General features: G+C 44.5%; 1 protein-coding gene across 6 annotated transcripts in view; it reads right to left on the reverse strand.

Annotated features, from left to right (window-relative positions):
* The window catches only part of NCOA2 (nuclear receptor coactivator 2), a 191785-nt gene that overhangs the window by 16089 nt on the left and 150151 nt on the right, over positions 1–25545 (reverse strand). For all 6 annotated transcript variants that reach the window (XM_018568529.1, XM_018568528.1, XM_018568532.1 and 3 more), the window contains 6 exons: positions 23129–24386; positions 5385–5604; positions 3884–4096; positions 1524–1736; positions 944–1073; positions 639–801 (listed from right to left, as the gene is read on the reverse strand). In XM_018568529.1, coding sequence (XP_018424031.1) covers positions 639–801; positions 944–1073; positions 1524–1736; positions 3884–4096; positions 5385–5604; positions 23129–24386 — 2197 coding nt within the window. The remainder of the gene's footprint in view (positions 1–638; positions 802–943; positions 1074–1523; positions 1737–3883; positions 4097–5384; positions 5605–23128; positions 24387–25545) is intronic.

Genomic DNA, 25545 nt, shown 5'->3' on the forward strand with positions numbered 1-25545 from the left:
ATTGTTCCCCCTACTTGCCTCTCAGCACTACTCTTCCACTGCTGGACAATATAGTTCCACTGGGTACTGTTCCACCAACCAAGCCCTACTGTCCTACTGTCCCCCCAATGGACACTATTGTTCACACCACCACCTGCTCATCACAATTGTTCCCCCCACCTCCTGCTGAGCAGCAATGTCATCCCCTCGATCCCTTCCCCCATACTCCTTTTACAGATGCATCAATGTTGCCCCCAACCCCCCCCAGCTTCACTGACGTTAGGGCATTCTTCCTCCCAAATACACCAACAACCAGCAATTTCTTCATACCACTGACTACTGACTACTGACTCCAGGTATTTTTCCCTGCCACTGACTGGCTGTCCACGTTAATTTTTCAGACTGCTCCTCGTCTTGACATTTTTTACTGGCAATCTCTTACCTCTGTAAATTGCTTTGATCAGAGTGCTGCCACACCTCTAACTGTTGGCACTTACTCCTAATTGCCAATTGAATATGACTAAAAGTTGCAGCTGTATTTGTATTTTTGTTACTTCAAAGTTTACATCCTTTTTATGTGTTTTTCTGGACCGACCCATATACATTTTTATCCACATGAAAAGTTGTGCATTGCAATGGCACACTACAAGAAAACGAACCTGACTGACTAGCTCTGGAATTCCGAGCGCTCTGTCAAGCTCCTCCAAGCCATCAAAATTTCTCAGTGCCATATACAGCTGATCCAGAAGATTTCCCTCTTCTGTCGGGGATTCAGATGAAGGACGCTGACAAAGCAAGTCTTCAGGTGAACCAAACTGTTGTCTGGAAAAGAACATTTTTGATTTTATGGCATTTTGTTCACAAAGAAACAGAACATGAAGACTTTTAAGCTTTGTTTAGTCTGTGCCCTGGTCACGACTTCTAGGTAACATTCTACCGCTCTCTAGCAAATCAGATCCTTTACCTGCTCTGATTGTTGAAAGAGTTTTGATCAATAGGCAGAATACTGTCAGGCCATGGTGCCGTTTGATTGGGAGGAGCCTGTTGCTGGGTGTATTGAGCTCCAGCCATGTTCATATCCAGCTCAGAAGCCCCTAAAAACAAAAGTGACCCGTTACATTACAGATTTTAAAATCCCGAGGATAATCGAACACATGCATTTCTAATATTAAGGCAGCCCATATTGATAATGGTCAATAACCTAAAATGACCAGGCTTTCCCACATTGTGAGTCTAAGCAGGAAGACATTGAGTTGCAAAAAGCAATCACAGCCTCGAAGTTCCGGTACAGTCAATATTTAGAATGAACTAGGCCATGTAAGGTCATACTACATACTGACCAGAAGTGACAATCTAAACAGTGAGCAAAAGGCATTCAGCAACAGCTAGAGAGCCACAAATTTCCAGCTCAGCAATAAGTTGGAAACACCCATTTGGTTAGCTTGAGCTATCATTTATACATATTATGTAGTTAAAGAAACAAAAAAAACCTTGGCATATGAATTACATTACATAAACCAGAGAAATGACCTGATCCAACTTACCCATGTTCATAACATTCGATTGCATCATAGGCCTTGGACATGTCTGATTGCTTGGTCTCATAGGCATATTCGAGGTGGGGCTGCGAATCATGCCCTGCATGGGCCGGCTCATAGCATTGTTTGTGGTCGGACAGCCTGCCCTGACTCCTGAAGCCTGTGATCCCCACTCTGTTGTTTGTAAAGATGGTCGAGGACCATTACCGCCCATCATCCCTGAAAGAGACATTTTTTTTTTTGTTTAAATCTCACTTATGTGTTATCAAAATAATGTTGTAGAGAAAAATAGGGGAGAAAAAGTATGGGAACAGAGAAGTAACAGATATACTGGAACAAGACAGAACATCAGTTTCCTGATCATTTTGTATGAGCAGCAAACATCCTATGAATCACACTATAGCACAGTTCAATACTAACAATAGAGCCCTACACAAGCCATTGAGAAAACCAACACTCTCAGCTTCTGGAAGAGTGCTGAGAACCAAAAGAAACGGAATATAAATTACACCCTGAAATCTATTGTTTAAAAACTATAATAAATAAAATGAAAATACAAAATCAAAAGAAATATATCTAAACAAAATGTAAAAGAAACATTTAAAAATAACTCACATTATAACAAGATTATTACAGAAGATACAGAAGACTAGGATGCAGTCATACAGATCTGAGACACAAAGACTTGGAGGAAAGAGTACTCACTGCTCTAGTGGACTGAGCTTTACCAGAAAAATGGAGGCATTTTATCTCATTTACTTAGAATAGTGGATCTGGAAGCAGGCGAACCTCTTCCATAGTGGATCTGGAAGCAGGCGAACCTCTTCCATAGTGGATCTGGAAGCAGGCGAACCTCTTCCATAGTGGATCTGGAAGCAGGCGAACCTCTTCCATAGTGGATCTGGAAGCAGGCGAACCTCTTCCATAGTGGATCTGGAAGCAGGTGAACTTTCTGGAATAGCAAACTGAATCCATCTGCCTAAAAGCAGTGGCCGAGAGCGGACTCTTGACGAACCCTCACTACATCCAGACAATAGAGAGGGATCTCTTTGGGGTAAACCAAAGCTGAACACAACGTTCACACAATGTACTATTAGAGTGAAAAGCAGATACCATCTTGGGCAAAAAGGAGATTGTTGCATCAAAACAGTTTGTGTTATTAGCATTGCCCTGTAAGAAACTCCTTTTAGATTTTACACAGAGACACTACTAGGGCCTACCCAAGGTGATGGCCACAAAAAAAAGCTACCTTATGGGATGATAAAAGAAATTTCCAAAGTAGAATGAAACATGGGTCTATGTAACACCATCAATACTAGATTTAAATCCTATGGTTGAAGTGGGTGCCAAATAAAAGGGAGTACGAAGCAGTGAAAAAGAACAGGAGAGACACCTGTCCCTTGCCGATATTAACTCATTTTTGTACCCCCAACTGGAAGAAAGAAACATGGCCCACTGCAAAAGGCACAAAAAAAAAGAGAAAACCTCCAAAGCTTCATACCAGTAACAAGCCTTTTGCAATGATAAATCTTGTGGGAAGCAGATTTAGTTGCCTTAAAGCATGGCTGGGATAACAAACTGCTATACCCCTGTCTCGCAGAACCTGGGTTTCGACAAGCAAGTCGGCAAAGCCAGGGCTGAGAAACGGGTAATAGCTTAAGAGAAGGTAAGGAGGAGATCATGGCATATGGATGCCATGGCACTACGAGGGTGCACTCTGAATTTACTTTTGGGACCCAAGTACAAAAATTGCCCAGCTTCTTGATGAACTGAGATGCTAATAAATCCACAGCAGGTGACCCAATCATATGTTCTGGAACACCTTCTGATGGAGAGGCTATTACCATAGGTCCAGACATCGTCTGCTGAAGCTTTCCTGCTCTGAGCACAGAAATAAGCTCATATCATAGTTTTACGTTAACTGGTTTCTAAGCAATATGTGAATATTTAGCACTATAGTAGAGAGGAAAAGTGAGATCTCGTCTTAAGTCACCCCTAGAAAAAAAATGTTGATTAATGGTATTATCCATTCACCTAAGGCAGGGGTAGCCAAACTCCGGCCCTCCAGCTGTGGTGGAACTACAAATCCCATGAGGCATTGCAAGAGTCTCACAGCCACAGACGTTTCCCGGAGAGAGATGCATCATGGGATTTGTAGTGTCACCACAGCTGGAGGGCCGGAGTTTGGCTACCCCAGACCTAAGGCAACGTTGTTTAATCAATTGCTTGTACAGCACACATCCCAACCAGAGCAGAGACTGACAAGCCTCAAACTGTAAGCCTTGGTTAAAGTATTAACATAATTTAGAAGACTTCATATGTATACTTTGTGAAGTTTAGAACCATCCAGGTGAAATGAAACCTACCAGGACTACTATTGCCAACACCTCCCTGTCCTCCCATCATGCCTTGGTTGCTCATCATCCCAGTGGGCTGCATGGCAGAGAATGGGCTGGTATTCCTCATTGGCTGGAAGGATCCTGCAGTGGTCTGGTTCTGTAAATTCATCTCCAGTTGTAGACTCTGGTTTGGTAATATTCTCCCAAGCGGTAGCTGTCCTGCACGAGGGTTACTGAACACTGCAGAAACAAAAAAAAAACATACAATATAATTGTGTGCACAGAAAGCATTCTTGTTCTCACAAGTAACCAAACATGAGTACCAAGGGCATTACACTGTATATCAGGCCAGAAGTGGACACACGGTGTCAGTGTGATGTTTTATAGGACCACAAGAGCACATAGCTTCCAAAGAATGAAATGTCATATGCAGTAGCCTGCAGATCGGAAAAAAAATAAATATTGTGGTTCCAAATCCAATTACTGTCCACCTCTAATTCACCTATATCAGCTCTTGTTTTACCTTTCATGAATAGTCACTGCCAATGGTGGCAAACTAATTGGATTGTGGGATGGTGAATGATGGCAAATCATTTTAAAGTTTAGGTTTTGAAAAGAGATCTGAATCTGAAAAACAATAAAAAGGGACTTGAAAATAAAGTGCAGTGTTTGCTCTTCAGCCGATAATCATTTTAAATATCATGATAGGTTCTCCTTTATGCAAAAGGTATAAACGTCGGGGGACCCTAATAATTTTATATTAGGGCCCAAGCATTTATACTCATGCGCCTCCTTTGCCCAGTAAGAGCGCCAGTTCACTCACATTTCTCAGGCATGTCACAGCACAATATCCCTGTTTGCAGCCACAAACATTCAGGTGGGAAAAGTGGCCACCATGTGTTTGAGAAATCTGTGAGACGTCACTTGATGCTATTAATGTAATACAGGTCACAGCCAGTGTCAATGAGGTTAAAGATGGCCAAGCTGGCTCTTACACCTGTAGCAACATTGACCTGCGAGTCAGACAAATTGTCTTTTTCTCCACATGTGCTGCATGATTAATAATGCTTGGACACCAAAATATTGGCAACCCATATGAACAATAGAGGCCTCTCAATATGTGGACCATAAAAAGGTTACCTACCAAGCAATAACAAGTACTTCTAAAAGTCGTGCGCCCTTGTGACCACACAAAGAGGTTTGCCAAAGAGATGGCTAAATCTCCATTTTCTAGCAATGCAATGAATGTGAATGTGTGCCATATGCATATACCAGCGGAGTGCTGTAAAGGCTGTGCATGTGGCACATTAATCAAGGAGGACAAACAGACTTCTTCCTTGGCCACCCTTACAATGGCATAGTGCAAAGCAAGCAGTTTCCCAGCTACCGTACAGTTCCCTGGGTATACATCAGGGGGCGCTGCTTGTTTATACAGAACAATTACTTTGAATCAAAACTGAAAACAAGCTTTTGGTTCTTGCAGAGACAATCGGGAAAAGGAAATCCTACATGAAGGTCTGTGACTTACAGTGCTGTGGCATCCGGAGAATTCGCTGCCGCTGGACTCCAGGAGGTAGGGCTGTGCCATTATCACCAGCGATCTGCATCAGGTCATTGATGATAGCTTGTTTATCAGCAGAGTTAGCATCAGGTCGAGTGTCCGGATAAGTGAGCTGGTTTATCTGGCTGTTCTGCAAGTCATCCAGAATCTCATCTAGGTTGTCCAAGTCAGAACTGCCCGACAAAAGCTAGAAGCACAAAGAAAAGAGAATATTAAAGCATTATATAATAACGTCTCACACTTCTCAACTCACAGGGGCAGAAATAGGACGTATTCACACTCCAAGCATCTAAACAATGCCATATACATAATGGGGGGGATTTAGCAAACAGAATCTGGAGCAGTTGCCCATGGCAACCAATCACCATCTCTCTTCAGTTTTCTCAGGTAAGATTTGAAAAGGAGAGAGAGAAGCTGATTGGCTGCAGTGCAAATCTGCTCCACATTTTGTCTGCTCCAGTTTTGATAAATTCCGCCCAATGTGTTTGCACAGTCTGTGTCTACTTCTGGCTTTCAATCATAATACACAAGATCATTTAAAAGGAACAGTCCCTTTAAAGTTCTATTTCGGGTTTTGGTAGATACTGCCATGTCGATACACCCTTTCTGGCTTCTCTCATCTATGGGGCGTTTCTCTTGGCCTCAACCCCCAGGTCTGCCCACTGAGCACAAACATGGAGGGATATTTTACTCATTTTAAAATCAGGGGTAAGCAACTCTGTCCTTCCAGCTGTGCTTTACCTACAAATCACAACATGACTCTGGGAGTCATTCCTGCAACTGTCAGTCTTGCAATGCCTCATGGGACTTGTAGTTCCATATCAGCTGGAGGGCCAGAGCTTCCCACGCTACACACTGTTGTTGTGCCAATCTGAAGGCCACATGAAGTTTGGAGGTCTGTAGTTATTGACTCTGCGCACTTCAACATGCGCCGACGTGGCCCTACCACTTTGTGGCTGAGTTGCTGTTGTTCCCAGTTGCACTGGGAACAACAGCAAGTTCCCAGTTCCCATTATAGCAAGTTCCACTTTGCTATAATACAACTAAACAGGTGACCGGGGAATATTTAGTAGCAAGGAAATTTCATGGATGGACTTATTGCATAGGTGGCAACCAATCACGGTACCACGCTTGAATTCACTGAGCTCCTGAGAGTGACGCATCCTTTCACAAATGTTTGTAGAAGCGTCTGCATGCCTAGGTGCGTGATTTTACACACGTGTGGCCATGGAGGTGATGGGAACACCTGAATCCAATGATTTGAAGGGGTGCCCCAATACTTTAGGCAATATAATGCATCTATAGCCCCTTGAATTGTTTGTTGTCGATGCCACTTATCTTTTTTGTTCCAAAACTCAACAAACGTATTGAAATGGAAGTAGATCAGGGAAGTACCTGCAAAGGGAAAAACACAATGCGGGCTTTTCTATTTCCCAACATCCATGAACAGCTAAAATGACGGTGTTGTTGGGACTGACCCTTTAATGTCCGTCAGCCAAGATGTACTCCAAATATTTTCATATTCTACAGACAGATCAATAGTACAAAACCCTAATAAACAACCTCTGGCCATGATAAGCACCATTCTATTCTGGCTCTGATGGCAGCTATTGCACAGCCTGTGTTCATACAAGTCACTTTTTTATGGTTCCCGGAGATGTGTAAATAGAAAACGTTATTTTATTACTAGTGAAATGCCGCAGCAGTCTTGTGCTATGTGAGCAAGCCATGAAAACTAAGTCTGGGGTTAAACTGAAAGCATTTGTAACCCAACAGAATAAAATGCAGACTTCTTCCTTGTCAGGTGTTGTGAAGAAACCGAACATGTTTCAGAGGTTTACCTTTCCAATTAGTTACCCAATAGGCGGCACTAAATCGAAAGTGGAACATATCAATAAGAAGAGTCTTATTGTGGTTCATATTCTCATTTCATGCAGTTGTCGGTCTAAGTCTGGGTTGACACCATAGCGTATTGGAAACTCGCGTTTGCTGCGTGTTTCTTACCGCGATTTGCAGTAAAAGAAAAGCGGTCAAACGCGAGTTTCCGAGGGGGTATCCGGCTGATAACAGCGGGATACAGGTGTTAATACGCCCCAAAGAAGCTCATGTACTTCTTAGGGCGTATGGCGTTTTACCACGCGGTCGAACGGGCGGTAAAACGCGCAGGTGAGAACCATGCCCATAGGCAAACATGGGTTTTCACCTGTTGTGCCTTTTAACCGAGCGTAGGAACGCGCGGTAAACCGCTCAGGTGTGAACGGGGCCTTAAGGTGGCCATACACTTTACAATCCTCGCAAGACTTTTGTCTTCAGAGGGTTGTAAAGTAATTTAAAAAAAAAAAAAAAAGTACAATCTGCCCATCTTGGACAGGCAGATCGTACTCGCGATGACTGCAATGCTGAACGTCGGCAGTTGTCGAGTGAGCACGCCACTAACCCGCCGAGAATCGTATGATTCTCGGCGGGGTTTCCCGCCTGCTTTCGCCGGAAGACAACACACACACACACAGACCATAGGGAACACAAGTAGCCCCCCTCCAGAAGGAAGGAAAGTGTCAGCACCAATTCAGAGATGATTGGAGGATCTACAGCCGAGTGATACACAAATAAGATACATTTATTGTTGTTAGGGGACTTGAATGCATTTTTAAAAGTTGAACTCCTGAGCTTAGTGTCACTTTAACATTATAAAACAAGTCCAAGTGAATGTGATCGATCACTTCTAGTTACATCATGACCTGGATAAATGAGAACCTTCACAGACACCTCAGTTTAATATAACACATGAAATGCTGATCTCTATATCGATCTGCAGATTGTTCTTGCTTTCACTTCTGGCGTCTCTTGAAACAGGTGCAAATCATTTCTTGACATTTACATTGCACAAATAACAGAACGCCTTTCCCGCTCCCTTATGTCTGACTGGCTGTCTCAGAAACTGCTGGCAAGCAGCTGAATGAGCCAATCATTAAAGTCAGTCAAGTCAGTAGCATGTAGTCATCTGCTAATCAGAAAAAAAGAGGCGGGCAAAAGGACAAACGACCGGTCAGCAGAATCACCATCGATTTCCCCACAGCTGATCGTTCTCCATTGATGGCTTACTACGGCTTGTAAAGGCTGATTTACTGAAGGATTTCAGAATGCTCACACAAATTGAGCAAAGCGTCACTTCAATTATACAATCATGTGAAAAGCAAAACCCTGTTTACTTATTTTATCTGCACGATTGTGTAAGTGAAGTTCATTTTAACAAAATCTGTGTAAACCCTAACTGCTTTAGTAAATCAGCCTCTGCATGGAGGCGGCCATCTTGGTAGAGGCAGGGCTGTATGTCCGGGTATGAGCAGCACAGTAGTGACATCATCAAATCTGCTGATAATAAAAGCAGCTATATATCAGCAGTGCCTTAGATCTCACACTGCAGATATATAGCTATGAGGCTGTGGGCACAGGAGAGCATAGGCACCTTCATATACCAGGAAGGGCAGTGCCAATTTAAAGTTGGAACTCCAGACAAAAAAAAAAAAGTTCATTTTTAGGCTACAGCTTAGACACAAATGGCAAATGTAATACAGGAAACATTCACTTTTTGGGCTCAGTTCCATGTTGAATACAGGCTGTTCAATACCTAGAAAGTATTCCGTTTTAATGGTCGGTGTCTACAGAATGTATTTTGGTGCAAGCAGACAGTCTTTGTCTCCAGTAGCTCCTTCCTTACATAACATCTGATTAAACTCCCTTCCAACACTCCAGAACCTGACCTTCACACACTCAAGCAATGTTATCTCCATTTCAGACTTGGCTGGCATGCAAGCAGAAATGGGAATACAAATGAATATGAATGAACATACAATGTGTTATTTACCTGGAGTCCTACTTTAACACAGTATGAGCATCACCACTGATCGAATAAATGCTGCACATGGTTACCCTTCGATGTTACACAGAGATCTCTACCCTAGCTGTGATGTGCCAGGGAGATGGCACCTATCTGAAGCACTGACGTCAGCAAGTCACACACACAGCTTCTCATGAGAACACAGCATCTGATGAGGAGGAGAGCGAATATTGGGATGTGCAGCATCTAGGTCATCCAGGGACAGGTATCCAACCACAAGACATATCGAGGCGACAAATATTACAATTAATGTGCCCTAGATCCCATAATAAGAGAAAAAAGGGGGGGAAGCCAGCAATTGAAGAGCTGTATGATGAAGAGCTCATTCATTTAAACACCTAGCATGAAATGTCCATTCATACGTCTAATCCTGACACTGGCTTGGAGGCATGGCGGAGGAGGAGGAAGCGTTAACAGTGGCAACCTGCCTCCTCCGTGTGAGCTTTTCTTGGCTCTGCCCTTGGATAAACAGTGAACCTGCTAAACCATACGCAGCTGTAATCTGGACCGCCCGGTCCAACTAACGTCTCTCAATTAAACAGACGCACGAGGCCCGGAATTACTGGATCGAATGCAAAAGAAACAGCCAAGTGGTCCAGATGGCAATGCAGCCCCCACACCACCCAAACATTATTTTTGTCACATAAGGAGAAATCATCATTACAGCTTAATCATACAAAACATCTTAAAATAACTGCGAGGCCCACAGCTAAAAGAGAGAAATAGCGCAGGATGACTGCTGAGAGAACGGCCACTCTGCGTTATCTACACCGAAAACAGGGAAGCAGACGAAATCCAGGAAAATATTTTATTAACCCTTGCAGTGGGGCTACCCTGCAATGTAAGGGTTAACTGCACCTTTTTGTCTAGGTATTGTCAACTATTCTCATTATTGATTAGTTGGTTGGATCCCCTAGATGTCTCCTCCACGCTGGGAGGAGCGCACAGCAAGCAGTGGGCGGGTGCAATAGTCAGCCTGTTATTGGCTATTGCAATTAGAAATGGCCAATAGACTGGTTATTGCACCCACCCACTACCTGCTGTATTTACATTCTGTCTGCGGAATCTTACCCCCGGCAGCTGTCATTCCCCGGCTGAAGCTATTCCAGCACCATGTGCTTACACTACAATTATTAAAATGAATTTCTAAAAAGGTGGGAAAAAAGTCATTTTTGGTTTCGGCCTGACAAATTCTGCTGCGGGAGGTGCCTTGCAGTGCCATTCATTTAATTAACACACCAAACACGTCTCCCACCCACAGTGTGATCGCGCGCACTGCAACGCACGGTACCACAATACCATTTGTTCCAGTGCAGCGCGATTGCAAAATATTGTGCGTGCAGTTTTATTCTGAAGCAAATTTTAGGATTGTAACAATATTTGTGTATTTTATTTTACATTAAGGATGGCATTTCATTTTTTTTATCCAATTAAAATCGAAAAAATAATCAGCCAACTAATAGATTAATGAAAATCATCCTTAGTTGTTGTTGCCCTAATGCAGTGAAGTAGAATTTTTTTTTTTAGCACCTAGACACAAAGCAGCCGTTAACCCTTGCGGTGTGGGGGTAGCCCCAGTACAAGGGTTCATAAACATTTTCTCTGGACCTCCAGAGCACACACAGAACAGCCACCAATCCATAGAATTCCAAATGTCTCCTTAAAGTCTGTCCCTCTAACAGGTCTTATCTACTGCTCTGTAAGAATATTAGATAAGTGTTTAAGTCACTCTCATCCTACACACTGTTCCCAGGATAGTGACCAGGATCACAAACCTTTTATAAAGAAGTCAGAAGTAACAGATCCCATGTTTCTATACTCCCTGGGTTCCGGGCATCTCCCTACTGGCAGGTAAAATACAAAGACCCCACGCTGCTTCCAACAATCCCTCTACCACGGCATTGTATGCATTCTACATGTGGGATGTGATGTTCTGCATACAAATCATGAAACGGGATCCTACCAAAAGGTGGTACATGAGATGCATCACAGCACACGTTGCTGCATGTCTCCTATATGGAAGAAGACGGTCTCCTATATGGAAGAAGAAGGTCTCCTATATGGAACAGGGTCTCCTATATGGAACAGGGTCTCCTATGGAACAGGGTCTCCTATATGGAAGAAGGTCTCCTATATGGAAGGAGGTCTCCTATATGGAAGGAGGTCTCCTATATGGAAGGAGGTCTTCTATATGGAAGGAGGTCTCCTATATGGAAGGAGGTCCCCTATATGTAAGAAGGTCTCCTATAAGAATGTGTGTTCTGTAGAATTAGGACAATATTCTATGAATTATTTCCACTGCTAGGATCACGTCAACTATAACTATTTTTTTTTTTGCTTCTGAAAACACAAGTCAGCTTCCTAGACCCATTAAGATCCAGTCAGCTAATTGAGTCCCATCAAAGCACACGCTCAGTTAGTGGATAATAACATTCAGCCTCATTAGGGAAATGCTGTCCATTCTAGAAGAGGAACACACCATCTCTGCACTGCTGTTTGTCTGAAAAGTGGACAGAGAACCAAAAGGAGGAAGGCCGTGCATGTTTTCTGATGTACAGAATACTTTATGGAGGAAGAAAAGTAAAAGGAGAGACAGTAATAGACCAGGGAGTGCCGCATATAGCCCAGAGAGCTCCGCAGTCTGGGAAGGCCCCAGCTATATACAGTATATTCAGTGCAGTCTGACCAAACAAAACAGCTATGTCCCTTCCTGGTAGATTGGGGTGGGCCCAGTCTTCCAGCTGTTGTGGAACTACAAGTCCCATGAGGCACTGCAAGTTTAACAGTAACAGGTATGACTCCCAGAAGCATGATGGGATCTGTCGTTAAAGCAAAGTTGGAGGGCCGGAATTGCCCACCCCTGTGATAGATTCATTGACAGGGATCATTCCTGAAAAGTCTAGTGCAAAGGTAGTCAAACTTCAGCTGTGGTGAAACTACCAATCGCAATAGGCATTGCAAAACTCTGACAGCCATGACTTCCACAGGCAGAGGTATGGTGATGGGATTTGTAGTTTTACCACATCTGTAGGACCAACGTTTGTCTAAACCTCCCCCCCCAGGCTAGAGGCAATACTTCTGCATCCATATTTCTCCATATATGGAGAGTGTGTGAATGGTCTGGAGACGGGAACCTCAAATATTATTAAAGTCAGAAGGCTTTAAAGCCATTTCAAATGCGGATTACATTATGTACAGTTCATGCTGCATCTTGACGATTAAAAATACTAGTTTCCGACAGAATCAGCTGGTCCCCTGAGCACTGAACCCGATATCCTGTTATAGGGTGGCTCCTTTCCCTTGCAGGGTCCTTTAGTGCCAACCTTGCGTGTGCGAGTAAGCTGCGTGTGTCTCTACAAACACACTGGCACAGCAGGGCATTCCATTCTCCTCCTCCCTTAGCTAGTAGATGGACAGCTGCTGGAAACTGCCCTCTCCCTTGTGATCTTGTACCAGACAGGGAGTTCAGGGAAGTCGAGCTGAGAGAGATGGAGCCAGCTCTTTAGAAACATAACTAAGTGCTTGGGCAAACATTTAAAGAAAAGTGCAGAGCAATGTATATTTGTTTGTATATTCGTTTTTGAAAAAAGCTTGCGAGTTGAATTATGGCCAAACCTTTTTTGGGTGGTCGTTGTCTTTTGGGTCACAGGAGAGCATTTCCTGATGTCCTCCGGTGACCCAAAACTCAGCACGTAGCGGGCTATAGAGTCCTGCAGCCGGGAAATAGGGATCCAACTCGCTACCTGACTGACAGCTGACTTGGCCTCTCTAGAGCCAAAGCCAGGTGTGCCCGCCCACTCCCCTGTCTGCCCCTCCAATAAGACTGACAGTCACCGCTCTGTGCAGGGAGAAGATGGTGAATGGCTCAGCGGTATGCGATCACTCAGTGCTCGATCTATAGAGGAGATGTGTGACGGCGGCAGTGTCAACGTCGGCTCTGAAGATGAGTGTATCACTCTCCCCATTGTTCTCCGGTAATACTACTTTATATGGGTACGGTTCTGCCTTAGAAGTCCCATAGAAGTCATTGGGTGGCTCTTCTTTAGACAGACATATGTCAAACCCGAATTATGGAAGAATGACCTTTTCATATCATATCATGAGAGAAAAGCATGTGTTCATAGACTAAAGGAAACCTACTGGAATACAGAGAAGGTGCCACTTCAGTCCTCTCCTTGCCTGTTTGTTAAAGGAGAACTATGGGGTTAAGTCTTTTCCCCATAGTTCTCCTAAGGGTAACGGGAGGACACAAACTAGCGTCCTCCTGTTACCCTAAGCTCAGTATACCGCGAGCTACAGCTGAGACGCGGCAGCTGGAGCGGATCCCGACAGATCCGCCCAGCTGCGTGACTGACAGCTGGCTCTGCCTATATAGAGGCAGAGCCAGCTGTACCCGCCCCCGCCCCCGTCCGTTCCACCAGTTAGCGCTGGCGGATCGGAGCGGGGAGAGGGGAATCCAGCCCCTCCCCTGCCACGGCAGAGAGCAGTGACAGGATCGAGAGGTGAGCGAACGCCGGTATGTGTTCCCTCACCTCCCGATCTACTGAGCCGACCTGTGAGTCTCAATGTCACAGGTCGGCTAGAACTATGAGGTGAGTGAAAAGCACTCACCTCATAGTTCTCCTTTAACTGCAATCCCAACTAATACAATAACTCATTTAAAAAAGGTGGCCACTGGCCAGCTACAACATTGGAGAACCTGTCAGATTTGAAGTTAGCTGTAGAGTGATCCGCCTTCATACCCGTCTCTATCCAGGGGAAGGAATGTAAAGCCAAGGCTGGCATCTCAACAAACGGGCAGAAATGTGGTCTCCACATGCTGGTTCGGGGCACTGGGGTTCAAGGCTTTCACCACCCGCACCAGTGACCTGACCCCAGAAGCTGCATGAACTGAACTGGTCTACAAGCCTACCTCATAGCACAGTCTAAGCTGAGATGTTACAGTCCCACTGCCAGTTGTAGGCAATCCGTGGGACTGTTCGGTACCACAGTACACAAGCCAATATGTACTCTGCAGTCCCTTTTCAATCTGAATTTGTTTGATCAGCTAGGAACTGTCAGACAGCAGTAAACCATCATCGAGGATACTACTGCCTCGTCCTTATGGTAAGATCAGTCACTCGGTTCAGCATCTCTACAGAAGAACAATCTGTGGCTATGAGTAACCTTGAAGAAAGACAATGACGATCTGAAACACAAGTACGCGGAGTATGATAAAAGTGAAGTTATGGCTCAGGCTTTGCTGTTGTGTCTTTCTGGGAAGAGATGGTCCCCTGACCAGACAGAGAAATGTGGCTTTCATTTTTCAGTGACACATATAAGCCGTGCTGAAGCTTCCGGAAAAGGATGATAACAAACCGCCTCTTTCAAGCAGCAGCCACAACTCCCATTAACATTAGTTTGCATCATCACAACTAAAGGTTGCTTTAAGAAAACGGCTTGAAGATTGCTGAAAGCTTTGTACATTTATGCTGCAGATGTCAGCACTAGCATGATGAGCGAACATCTTTCTGCAAAGTGCAATGCACAGATTTCTGGTGGGCCGCATCGAAGTCAATGGCACCGCGGCCATGCTCCCCACCCGCACCCGAATGCGTGGCACATTAGTGCCTGTGTTCCGGTCCAGTTTAATATGCAAAAATGCTGCATTCACTATTGTTGCGGATCACACTGGACCGGAACACAGGCACTAATGTGCCACGCATTCAGGTGCGGGCGGGGGGCACACACTTCGTCTGATAATCAGCATTAATATTCTTAAAATGTGTTTCTTTGTTAAAAAGGGGAAAGCCCAAGCACCTATAAGCAGTTTTGGACTGGAATTAGATATGGCTTGGCATTCTTCTTACATTGTTTCCACTGCGTTACACAGTTACCTTCTATAGGATACATTAAATATACACAGGGTCGTATATGTGTGAATGTGACCGTGTAAACCATGCCAATATAAACAAAAAGGGGGGAATCTAGCAAAACTGGAGCAGACAAAATCTGGAGCAGCTGTGTGGCAACCAATCAGCTTCTATCTTCAGTTAAAATCTGAGAATGAGAGTCTGATTGGCTGCCATGCACGGCTGCTCCAGATTTTGTCTGCTCCAGTTTTGCTAAATTCTCTTTCAATGTATTTATATAGCGCTGATGTAAATGTACACATTTACATCAGTGCCTGCCCTCAAAGAGCTTACAATCTAAGGTCCCTATCTCACATACATACATACAGGGCTGATTAGACAGGAGCCAATTAATCTACCAGGATATCTTTGGGGTGTGGGAGGAAACCGGAGCACCCAGGGGAAACCCACAGAAGCAAAGGGTTGGCATAAGTCCGATAAACCCTATACAAAACATGATCCCTAGCCAGTGGCACTGCTGCCTTGTGTGCGACTTCCATCCTCCTCTGAGGTTATTTGCCCAGGTTCCCAGCAGCTTTTATTTACAGGGATTCATTGGTCTAAATTATGGAGACAGCAGTTTTCATATTTCACTGTGGGATTTAGGGCCTCCGTGTATGATGACCCTGAGGCAGCACATGCAGAGGAAGAAACCATCGGGAAGATACATAGGCCCTGCCATATGCACATGAAAAATGTTATAAAAAGGAGTGATAAAATTACAAAATACAACCAACACTTGACAGTATTTTCTCACAATAGCAGAGTAACTCATTTTCAAGTGACCACTAGATGCCCCACACTACTCGTTCCACTATATCAGGGATGGACAAATCCCAGGTAGCCAATGTGCCCTAAATATTACACCTGGCTCCTAAAAATCCTGCTGGCTCCTGGATTGGACATTCATTTGCCCCATCCCACCCCATGTCTTCTTGCACTAGATCATGTTGCCTCATGGAAGCCAAGTTTTTATTTCTTGGATCAGCTGTGGCATACCGATAGAAAGTGGCTCCATACCCACACAAAGGTTCCTTAGGGTTCCTGACAGAGACAAAGGAGAGGGTAGTAGCTTTTCCTTCAATTATACAAATTCATAGTTTATAATGATGCAGCAATGGCTTTAACCCTTGCACCACGGAACACTATGTGCACATTTTGTCTCTCTCTCCCTCAGTTCCAGGAAAATGCTCTGAAATGAGTCATATCCAAAGTTGATGTGTACAAAGTATTTTCAGACTCATTTGCCCAAACACTAGCGAGCTGCATTACAGCTATCTCTGATCTGCCTATTTTCAGAGGTGGACGAACACGAAGTGTAAAATCAGAGCACTAAAATATTCATTTTAGTAGCCAGCAAATATGGAAAAAGTGAAAACATTTTGCCTTTGACAGGTTCACAGTTCTGTCTGCTGGGAAATACTAAGATCCGTCATCACCATGTTCAGGAGATCGGTATGGCTTACTGGACAAACCTGAAGGCCAACATTTCCAAAAATGATCAACTATGCAGGAAAACAACCTCACAGATGGTGACAGCAATTCACTTTGATTGTTTTGTTGTTTAGTAAAGCATGAAACAATTAAAGTGACCTGTGGCTGCATCAAAAAGAAGATCTCCACAGTACAACCAAATAATATGTACTATATTGCACACTCAGCTTTAAGTAATGGAAATGTGTGACCCCCTTAAGGTTTGGCTAGACGGGCTTCATATTAAAAGTGGGCCAAATGCAGGCGCTCCTGAGGTGCATTAGATTCACGCTCAAGTTCCTTTCATTTACCTTTCAGTTGTTCAAGGAGCTGCATCAGGCTGCATTTGATTTGCATGGAGCTTCCGATTTGCTTTTACATTTACATTGACTTGCATGGGGACGAAAAGCAAAATCAAAACAAACAAAAGCCAGTGAACATGAACCCTTAAACAGCTCCACATCTACCAGCACTTACAGCAACACAACCTTCCTCCGTTCAGCCTCTGAAACTCACATTACCCTTCTCAATGGATGTGCTTAGGCATCTCACCCCCTTACTAATAAAGACTGGCTTCCTCAATGCCGTCTATTACCTCAAGGAAAGGCAATCAGCTTTCCAACTGGCAGTAGCCTTTGGATATGCTTGGCAATGCTGGAAAACATCTGGACTGGTGGGGATTACCAGTCAGCATCCAGAAAGTAGGACGTTTCTGTAAAGATCAGTGAATATATTGCCCACACACCTTGTTTTTCCCAAAGCAAAGGTCTGCTTTCAAGGGAAGAAATACATTTTATTAAAAGAATATTGGTTAATCTTTTTGTTTTAATGACAAGATGGGCTCATGCACATGGATGTATTGCACAGCAAATAAAAGCATAAAATATGCCGATATTTGCAGCACCCAGGAGCCGCAGTTGCCGACGATCTCTGTCCATAGCAATGTACAGACAGAAAAACCTGTACTCGAGCGTATGTCCACAATTGCTGGCAGCATTTGCACACGCATGGGGGTATGTTTCCAAACGTGGAAGTTTGGCATTCAGAAATGTTCCCCCTGTGCAAGGCGCAGCAGCTCCAGGGCGCCACAAAATATATACACATATATATATATATATATATAATATCACTATCTGCTCTGCAATACGCCCCCATCTCCATGAGCCCACAAAACGTGGCTTTAACGTAATGCTTGTTATATACACAGGCTGAGATTTCTGCATAGTGACTGTTTATGGTTCATGTTAGCTTGATGCCCACTGGGAGCTGCAGGGCTTGTTCACACCAATTGCGGTGCGTTCCAGAGCGGTAGCTGCTGGAACGCACAGCAATCGCTCACAAAACGTCCCCCTGCGTTCTGGGGCGGAAGGGGGCATGGCGGTGCATTGAATTCAATGGCACCGCTTCCAAGCCCCCCCACCCACCCGCAGTGCGATCAAAAAAAAGTTTTGCCACGCGTCCGATTGCACTGCGGGCGGTTGGGGGCGTGGAAGCGGTGCCATTGAATTCAATACACTGCCACGCCCCCTCCCACCCCAGAACGCAGGGGGAAGTTTTGTGAGGGATTGCAGTGCATCCAGCAGCTACCGCTCTGGAACGCACAGCATTTGGTGTCCACAATTTTGCACAGACACTGCTGCAAAGTCTCCTCAGAGAGATGCATCTTCCACTGCAGGCATCCATAACAGACAGACCGCCTCATTACTGGAATGAATGGGATTTTTCCTGCACACCCACAGAAAAGGCAGCTACCTGGCCATGGGACTTTGCAGTGTTAATTCACACAGGATTTGGCAGGTGCAAGGACAGGCGTGTAAGAGACTTGGTGTGGGGTTATCATTTATAGCTGGCCATACACTAAGAAATTTGCCCTTTCCGCAGCTCCCTGCTTAACATCCTTCAATCCAAAAATCAAAGAAGCCAGGCGGAAAATTCTCATCCAAATCCTGACTTCAGCCACTTAACTGCAGTCACTGCTTGGATTTCTGACAGTGACACACACTCCTCTGTTGGAATACAATAACCCGGAGGTTAGCCTGGATGGGGGAATCCGTTTGATTTTTTTTTCATTGTACTAGCAAGCTGAATGAAAGAAATCTACTGGTGTGTGGCCAGTTTTAGGCTTTTCAGTTTTCCGAATTGTAAACCAATTGCACTCTATCCAGCCACCTCCTGGAAGATGACAGCCACATCAGTATGTGGACCCGTTTACTGGAACACCAGGATAGTGAGAATTAAAATCCATGTAACACTTTCTCAGGAAGCAATGCCCAGAACATAAGTGGTATGGCCAAGAGGCACCCCATAGCTTGCCTTTATCTTGGCAAGGCCTACTAAACATAAGTGGATGAAATGCTTTTGAAGAATCTTAAGGTGCCCATACACTGCTCGATTCTCGTACGAGAATCGCGGGAAATCCCACGATCGTACGAGAATCGTGCAGTGTATGGAAGGCGTGCAACCGTTTCTACTGTACGGTCGCACGTCTTCCGTCGAACCAGCATGCTAGAAAACCCGCCGGGAATCGTACGATTCTCGGCGAGTTAGTGGCCTGCTGGTTCGACAACTGCCGAACGGGCCCATCGTAAGCCCGCCCCTCATTACAGTCATCGTAAGCCCACCCCTTTAGGTGCCTTTCACATGGGCGGTCCAATCAGGTCCACCTGTCAGTTTTTTAGGCGGATCCGATAGTTTGCCTAAATGCTAGTCTATGGGCAGCTGGGTCTAAATGGACAGGTTTACACACGGTTACCCCCGACTCTGGCCAGGTCTGGAAAAACAGATCTGAAGAGTGTAATAGGTAATCTTACGTAAATTGACACATTTCAGTTTACATCCAATTCCCCATAGACTGACATGTGGTCCGGGCCTTAACGGCTTTTTTCGATGGAGGAAAGAAACTAGACGGCCACAGATGTCACAACGGTGACAACTGATCTGTACTGCTTCGATCAGGAGCGGATCCGTGCATGGATCCCCTCCTCATCAGTCCGTGTGAAAGGTGCCCACTGGCAGCAAACAAATCCAGGCAATCTACCTCACACAGCAGAAAATGAGGATGGTCAGGAGGGATCTGCTCATTACAGACGTTTGCTGTGAGATTGCAAGCATCACTCCCAACTATTCCACCTTCATATGACATGCCTGAGACCTTTACATACATGCACACTAATCTTATTATGTTTTACAGAAATCAACTAATGTAAGTACAGTAGCCCTTCATAAATATTGTATTTTAAAGTTCATCCCCTTTTTTATTGATAAAGAAAAGATCAGAATGAGAGAATAGAGAGATGAGGAAGGAAATGTACAAGTGAAAGAACTACAAATTCATAGACTAGTGAGGACTGTGTGGGTGAGAGAAGAGCAGAGCCGCCTGTGCTGGGTGAAGGGGAAACTCACACAGGGTGGAGACACAGCAATCACGTGCCGATTTTAAAGGGAAACTGGTTCCAGCCAGATGAGTAATGTACATAACCCAGATGAAATGTCATGGTGCCAAACTGTCATAGCAAAACTCAACAAAACGCAGCTTTCCTTTTCATTTGTGCAATCTGCTGCCTCCATGCAAATCTCGGTGTACAAGGTTCAGTGGCAGAAAAGAGTGACACGCTGGTAATGAATTGCTATCGTGAAGTGCCATTTACAACAAAGATTTATTCAGAGGAAAATTACTATATTGTTTAAAAGGCACACAGTGCGGTAATGAGCTATTTATATAACAAAAGTCAACATTGGAGTAAAGTGGAGAAGGATTAGAGCAGCATTTCTCAGCCTTTTTTTTTAGTTGCGGTTCCCTTTGAAAGTATGCAAAAATCTCAAGGCATCCCAGTCTAAAATGTCAGATTTTAAAAAGGGGGACCTCATGCAAAAACATACAAAGAAAGTGGGTTTCCCCCTACAAATCAAGATTTCCCTCCCTTCACAACAGAGTCCCCCTTTTACATCAGGAGCCCCCTTCAAGTGAGAGTTCCCCTTTTACATCAGGAGCCCCCTTCACGTGAGAGTTCCCCTTTTACATCAGGAGCCCCCCTTTTACATGAGTCCCCCTTTTACGTCAGGAGCCCCACTTTTACATGAGCGTTTTCCTTTTCACATCCCAGTCCCACTACCACAATATTTTGAGGCACCAGAGTAGCCCAGGAGGTACACCAATGTGCCCCGGCACCCTAGCTGAGAAAGGCTGGATTAGAGCCAGTGTCAGATTTTCACTGATTGTTTTTATCAGAGAGGTATCACCCCGGAGGAAGATCCAGTCAAATGTCACCAAACTGTTTAATGATAAACTGGTCATTACGCATAGAAGCAGCATTAGGCACTCTACCCATAAGCCCCAGTCAAGCTCCCACGGAAGACTTCTCTATTCTAAACAAACACACTCCATGGCATGGATCTTGCGGTACACAAACAGCAGCCTTGTGCTTCGGTGGGACATTCACAAATGAATGCAGGAAGTTTGTCAGACACAACCTTTAAACCAAATGAGTGATTACATAAAAAAAAAAAAAGCAAGAACCACCAGATCTGTAAAACGTCTACCGTCAGGTTCAGCCGCTGTATAAACAGCTGAAATCTGACAGCTATAACCACATTGAACAGATATGATAGATTCTGACTGGCATGGCTGCGCAGATTAAGGGGGACAACAGTTCCAGACCATAGGAAGAACAAGAGACAGCCACAGATTACCTGGCACCCATGTGGAATGCCAGCATCTGATTGTAGAAATAAAAAACTAGATGCGTATCCAACATCCCAGCAAGTGTTGTAGTGTGTCGCCTGCACTCCATATGGCTATAAACATCCTAGCAATATCAATGATTATTGCAGTGCTGTAAATGACTTCAATGACTGCATATATACCTATATTTTATATCCAAGGGACTCTCTCTCAACCTTAAAGATGGTTTTAGCAGAAATATTGTGCCTACGTATGCATATATTATATGTATCTAAAGTGTATGCAAAGCCTATATTCAGGGCCATCCCTGTGCTAATCGCCATCTGAAGCGATTTCGTTTCGGGGTGATAGGGCGGCAGCGGGCAGCACTGCCAGGCATCCCACCCAGATCACTGATATCAATGGTTGCCAGGAGCTGGGCAGGACACAAGCCAGACCGGTGATGTCACTGAGCTGGGTTGGACGTCAGACAGAGGATCACAGGTTAAAAGCTTCTGGGATGCCGTAGCCACCCCCAAACACGCCTCAATGAGATGCCGCATGAGGCAACTGCCTCAAGCTGCCAATAACTTTTTTTACATTTGGATAGTGTAGGCTCGGATTGGAACCTGTCAGATTAGGTGCAATTCCCCTTCACTACCTGCCCTGAAGACACAACATGACAGGAAATCTCTATAAAGGGAGGAGAATTCCCCACGTAGTTGACACCAGGACAGGTGAACCCCTTCTTTGGAAGATTTCCCCTTAACGTTGGTTCTAGTGGCAACAGAAAAATGTCAGATTTCCCATAATTTTCTCTCAGTGACATTGGTCAGCAGGACAAATAGAAGGCAGGACACAGACAACAATTAAAACTTGCAAAAGGTCTGGATATGGGGCGCTGCATCCTGAATTATTCTAGACAACAAGTTTTTATTGTAGTCCTGATAAAGAGGAGTGGTTTGTAACCCCCAAAATGCATTGTCTGTTTTAGTCAGTTTTTATGTTACTTATGAATGAAAAGACCATTATCTTGGACTCTAAAGCCAGTGGTGTGGCACTATCATTACCTTCTTCAACATAACAAAACTGGAGGTTCTAATTCTTCCCCACCAAAAAAAAAAAAAAAAAAAGTTTTGGCTAAAATTGCACGTTGATAATAAAATGGTTGCATAAGGGGGAAATTGAAGAGCCGCGGGAGCTAATCAGCGGTGCCAACAAAGCCGGCGCTAGAGGAAGCTAGGCGGCACTGGAGCCGCATAAGCCGATGCCTCCTCTATAGCGCTGGCTCCTGTCACAGGTGGAGTGATACCAAATGCACTCTGCCTGTGAAAGTGCGCTTCGCTCATTCTGGCCAGCGATTGGTTATCAAATTGCTCTTGGAAAGGTACGGCACCCCTGATTACTATATTTTTTTTACATGAATACATGTAGACTGTTGTACATGAATAAGTGTGGATTGTTAAAAAAAATAAGACCTAGTGTGTTTTTTTTAGCCATAAAAATATAAGACAGTATCTTATTTTTGGGGAAACACGGTAGGTATCATCGCATACTACAATACTCCGTTTTTTTTTTTTTTATACATCTTCTCTACTGCACGAATACGGCTTATCCATTTACATAAACTGTACCAATATTCCAGAGATGGCTGCACTCGTGTGTAGATGACAGGTACACACAAATGAAATGCGTTTGTAGTCATGCAGACATAGGTAAACGAGAGCACCAACACGGTGGTCTCATGGCGTGCTCACTACATGCGATTTGAAATAACCATTGTGCTTACCTGATCAGTTGGCCCGAAGCCTGGCTCCTCTTTTTCAGTTTTTACAGCCGTTAATTTGTTGCAGCTAGAATCCATCTTATTATCCAATCGCTCTATCTTGGGTGTAATATCTGCCATATTATCTTTACTATCATCCTTATCTAACAAGTAACGTAGTAGTGCATTTTCTTTCTTCTTAGGGCTCACCGGTTCCTGCTTTATCGTCACCTCAGAGACCGGGCCTGTGCTATTGGACTCCTGATTTAGTTCTTTTCCAGTGGCCTCTGCTGTGAGCTTGGCCAGGTCAACAGGTGAGCTACTGTCCTGAAGAAGTCTGTGCAAAATTTTATGCTTCTCTTTCAGTGAGGTTCCATGTGCTGAGGCAGACAAACTATTGGATGCAAAATGTCCCATGGAGTCTTTGTTGTTTGTATCTCCCATATTACCGGATAGTGGAGAATGCTCCATCTGATCTGATTTTGTGGTGAGCAGCTGCAATAGTTTTGTCTGACCTTTACTATCCAGCAATCTGTTTTGACCTTCCATTTTGTCCCCAGCAGAAGACATGTTTTCGTTACAATCCTTCTGCTCAGATGAACGATTTCCGCTCTCTGTTTGTCCAGTTGCACCTTCAGACTGCTCCCCATAAAGTCCAAAGGAGTCTTTAGAGTCCACACTGCCCATCTTTCGGAGCTGAGGAGGGTTCATATTATTGGGTGTATTTTGTAAATTACCCCCTTTCATGTCAGGTGATGGTATGGGCGGGGCCAGGGGGACACCGTGGCCCTCACTAAGAGCCTGAAGTGCATTTAGAGAGCTGTTGGTAAAACTATGGCTATTTCCTGTGCTACTACAAACTGGAGAATGCAAACCTCCTGCAGGGGAAAACTGACTGGGTGCAACACGTGGACTCCCTGCCACTCCAGGGCTTACACGATGCCTTGGGGAAAGCATAGAGCTAGGTTGTCCCTGGCCCATGCCAGGACTTCCCTGTGATGGGCTATTCATTTTGAGTGCATAGTTATTACCCTGAGGAGTGGCAGCTTGCATGCTGGAGACATGGTTCATTCCCCCAGAACCACCATATCTGCCTGCTGGCAAGCCCATTTGTTCCTTTGGGCCATTAATGGCATAATTCATATTGCTACTTATGGTCATATCCTGACCAGGGTTTCCGCTGCACATTGTCTGATGAGCCGGGCTGCTGGAGACAGGGTTCATCGGCTTTCCCATACTTTGTCCAGCCAAGTCCTGATTCATTCCACACAAATTCTGTTCTCTGGGAGAAAAAACAAAACGTGTTAAAATGTTACACTGCCACATGGTACCTTGAACAGAACCTACTGCTTTTACCTCAAACAACATGTACACACAAGGCCTAGTAAAAGTGTCATGTAGAGAACATGGGAGCCTAATTTCAAGCAATGAAAAAACTGCTATGTAAATCTGAGAAATGTCCAAAGAGGTAGAAGCTGCCAGCATACAACAAATGCTGGTTACACACCAGTTTTCAGATATTCAACGAGCCTGCAGGAAGCTAAAAATACCCAAGTTATTCTCACATCCCCTATATACTCACCTGAAACATGATCCTGATTTGCTCTTAGACTGCTCCCTTCAGCCTCACTGCCCCTCTGTTCCAGAGGTCTGAGATCTTGCGAGTCATCACATCCAATACAGTGTATATGACGTGAGGACGCTGAGGGACATGCCATCACCGGAGGCTGGTGGGAGCGATGTAAGAACAAGCTCGGATCGTGGTTCGCGTGAGTATAACTGTTATTTTAGCTTCCTACACAAAAGGAGCATTTAACCTTTGGAATGCAGGGGTAGCCCCACTGCAAGGGTTAAGATTTGATTTGCCCAGAGTTCTGCTGTAACGTTCCACTCTTTTAAAGAGCTCCAAGAGCCCCTGCTGACACTTCCAGGAGTGTCAGATAGTATGGCTCCACCTGTCATGCACATAACTACAGTGTCCAATGGTGATGTGGAGGCCAGGGAGAGGAACCACAGTGGAAGACATGCTATCTGACAGACTTGAAAGTGCTGGATAGCAGCAGTGCCCAGAGCCCTTCAAGAGAGTGCAGCTTTAAACACATTTTCCCCACTGTAAGGATAACTATAAAGCTGCAGGCTGGGTCTCCCTGAAAGCTGTTCACATAAGAGACCGGGTCGCTTTAATAGACCTAAGAATTTTTGTTTTTTTAGAGAAGGAATTCATTAAGCGAATATCTTAAAAAAAGAGAAAGAGAAGCAAAGCTGAATGGGAGCTCTTCAGAGCATTTGTGAACTCTACACAGGCTCGGTTATATTTTTTTTCTGTTGAATAACTTCTGGCCTGAAAACAAAAACATGGCTTTCATTATGCAAATACTTGGCCAGTGCCGATATAGGAGAACTATGCATCTTGGCTTGTTTACCTTCAAAAGGAAAACAAT

Source organism: Nanorana parkeri, unplaced genomic scaffold, assembly GCF_000935625.1.
Source record: "Nanorana parkeri isolate BGI_ZX_2015 unplaced genomic scaffold, ASM93562v1 scaffold1202, whole genome shotgun sequence".
Classification (NCBI taxonomy): domain Eukaryota; kingdom Metazoa; phylum Chordata; class Amphibia; order Anura; family Dicroglossidae; genus Nanorana; species Nanorana parkeri.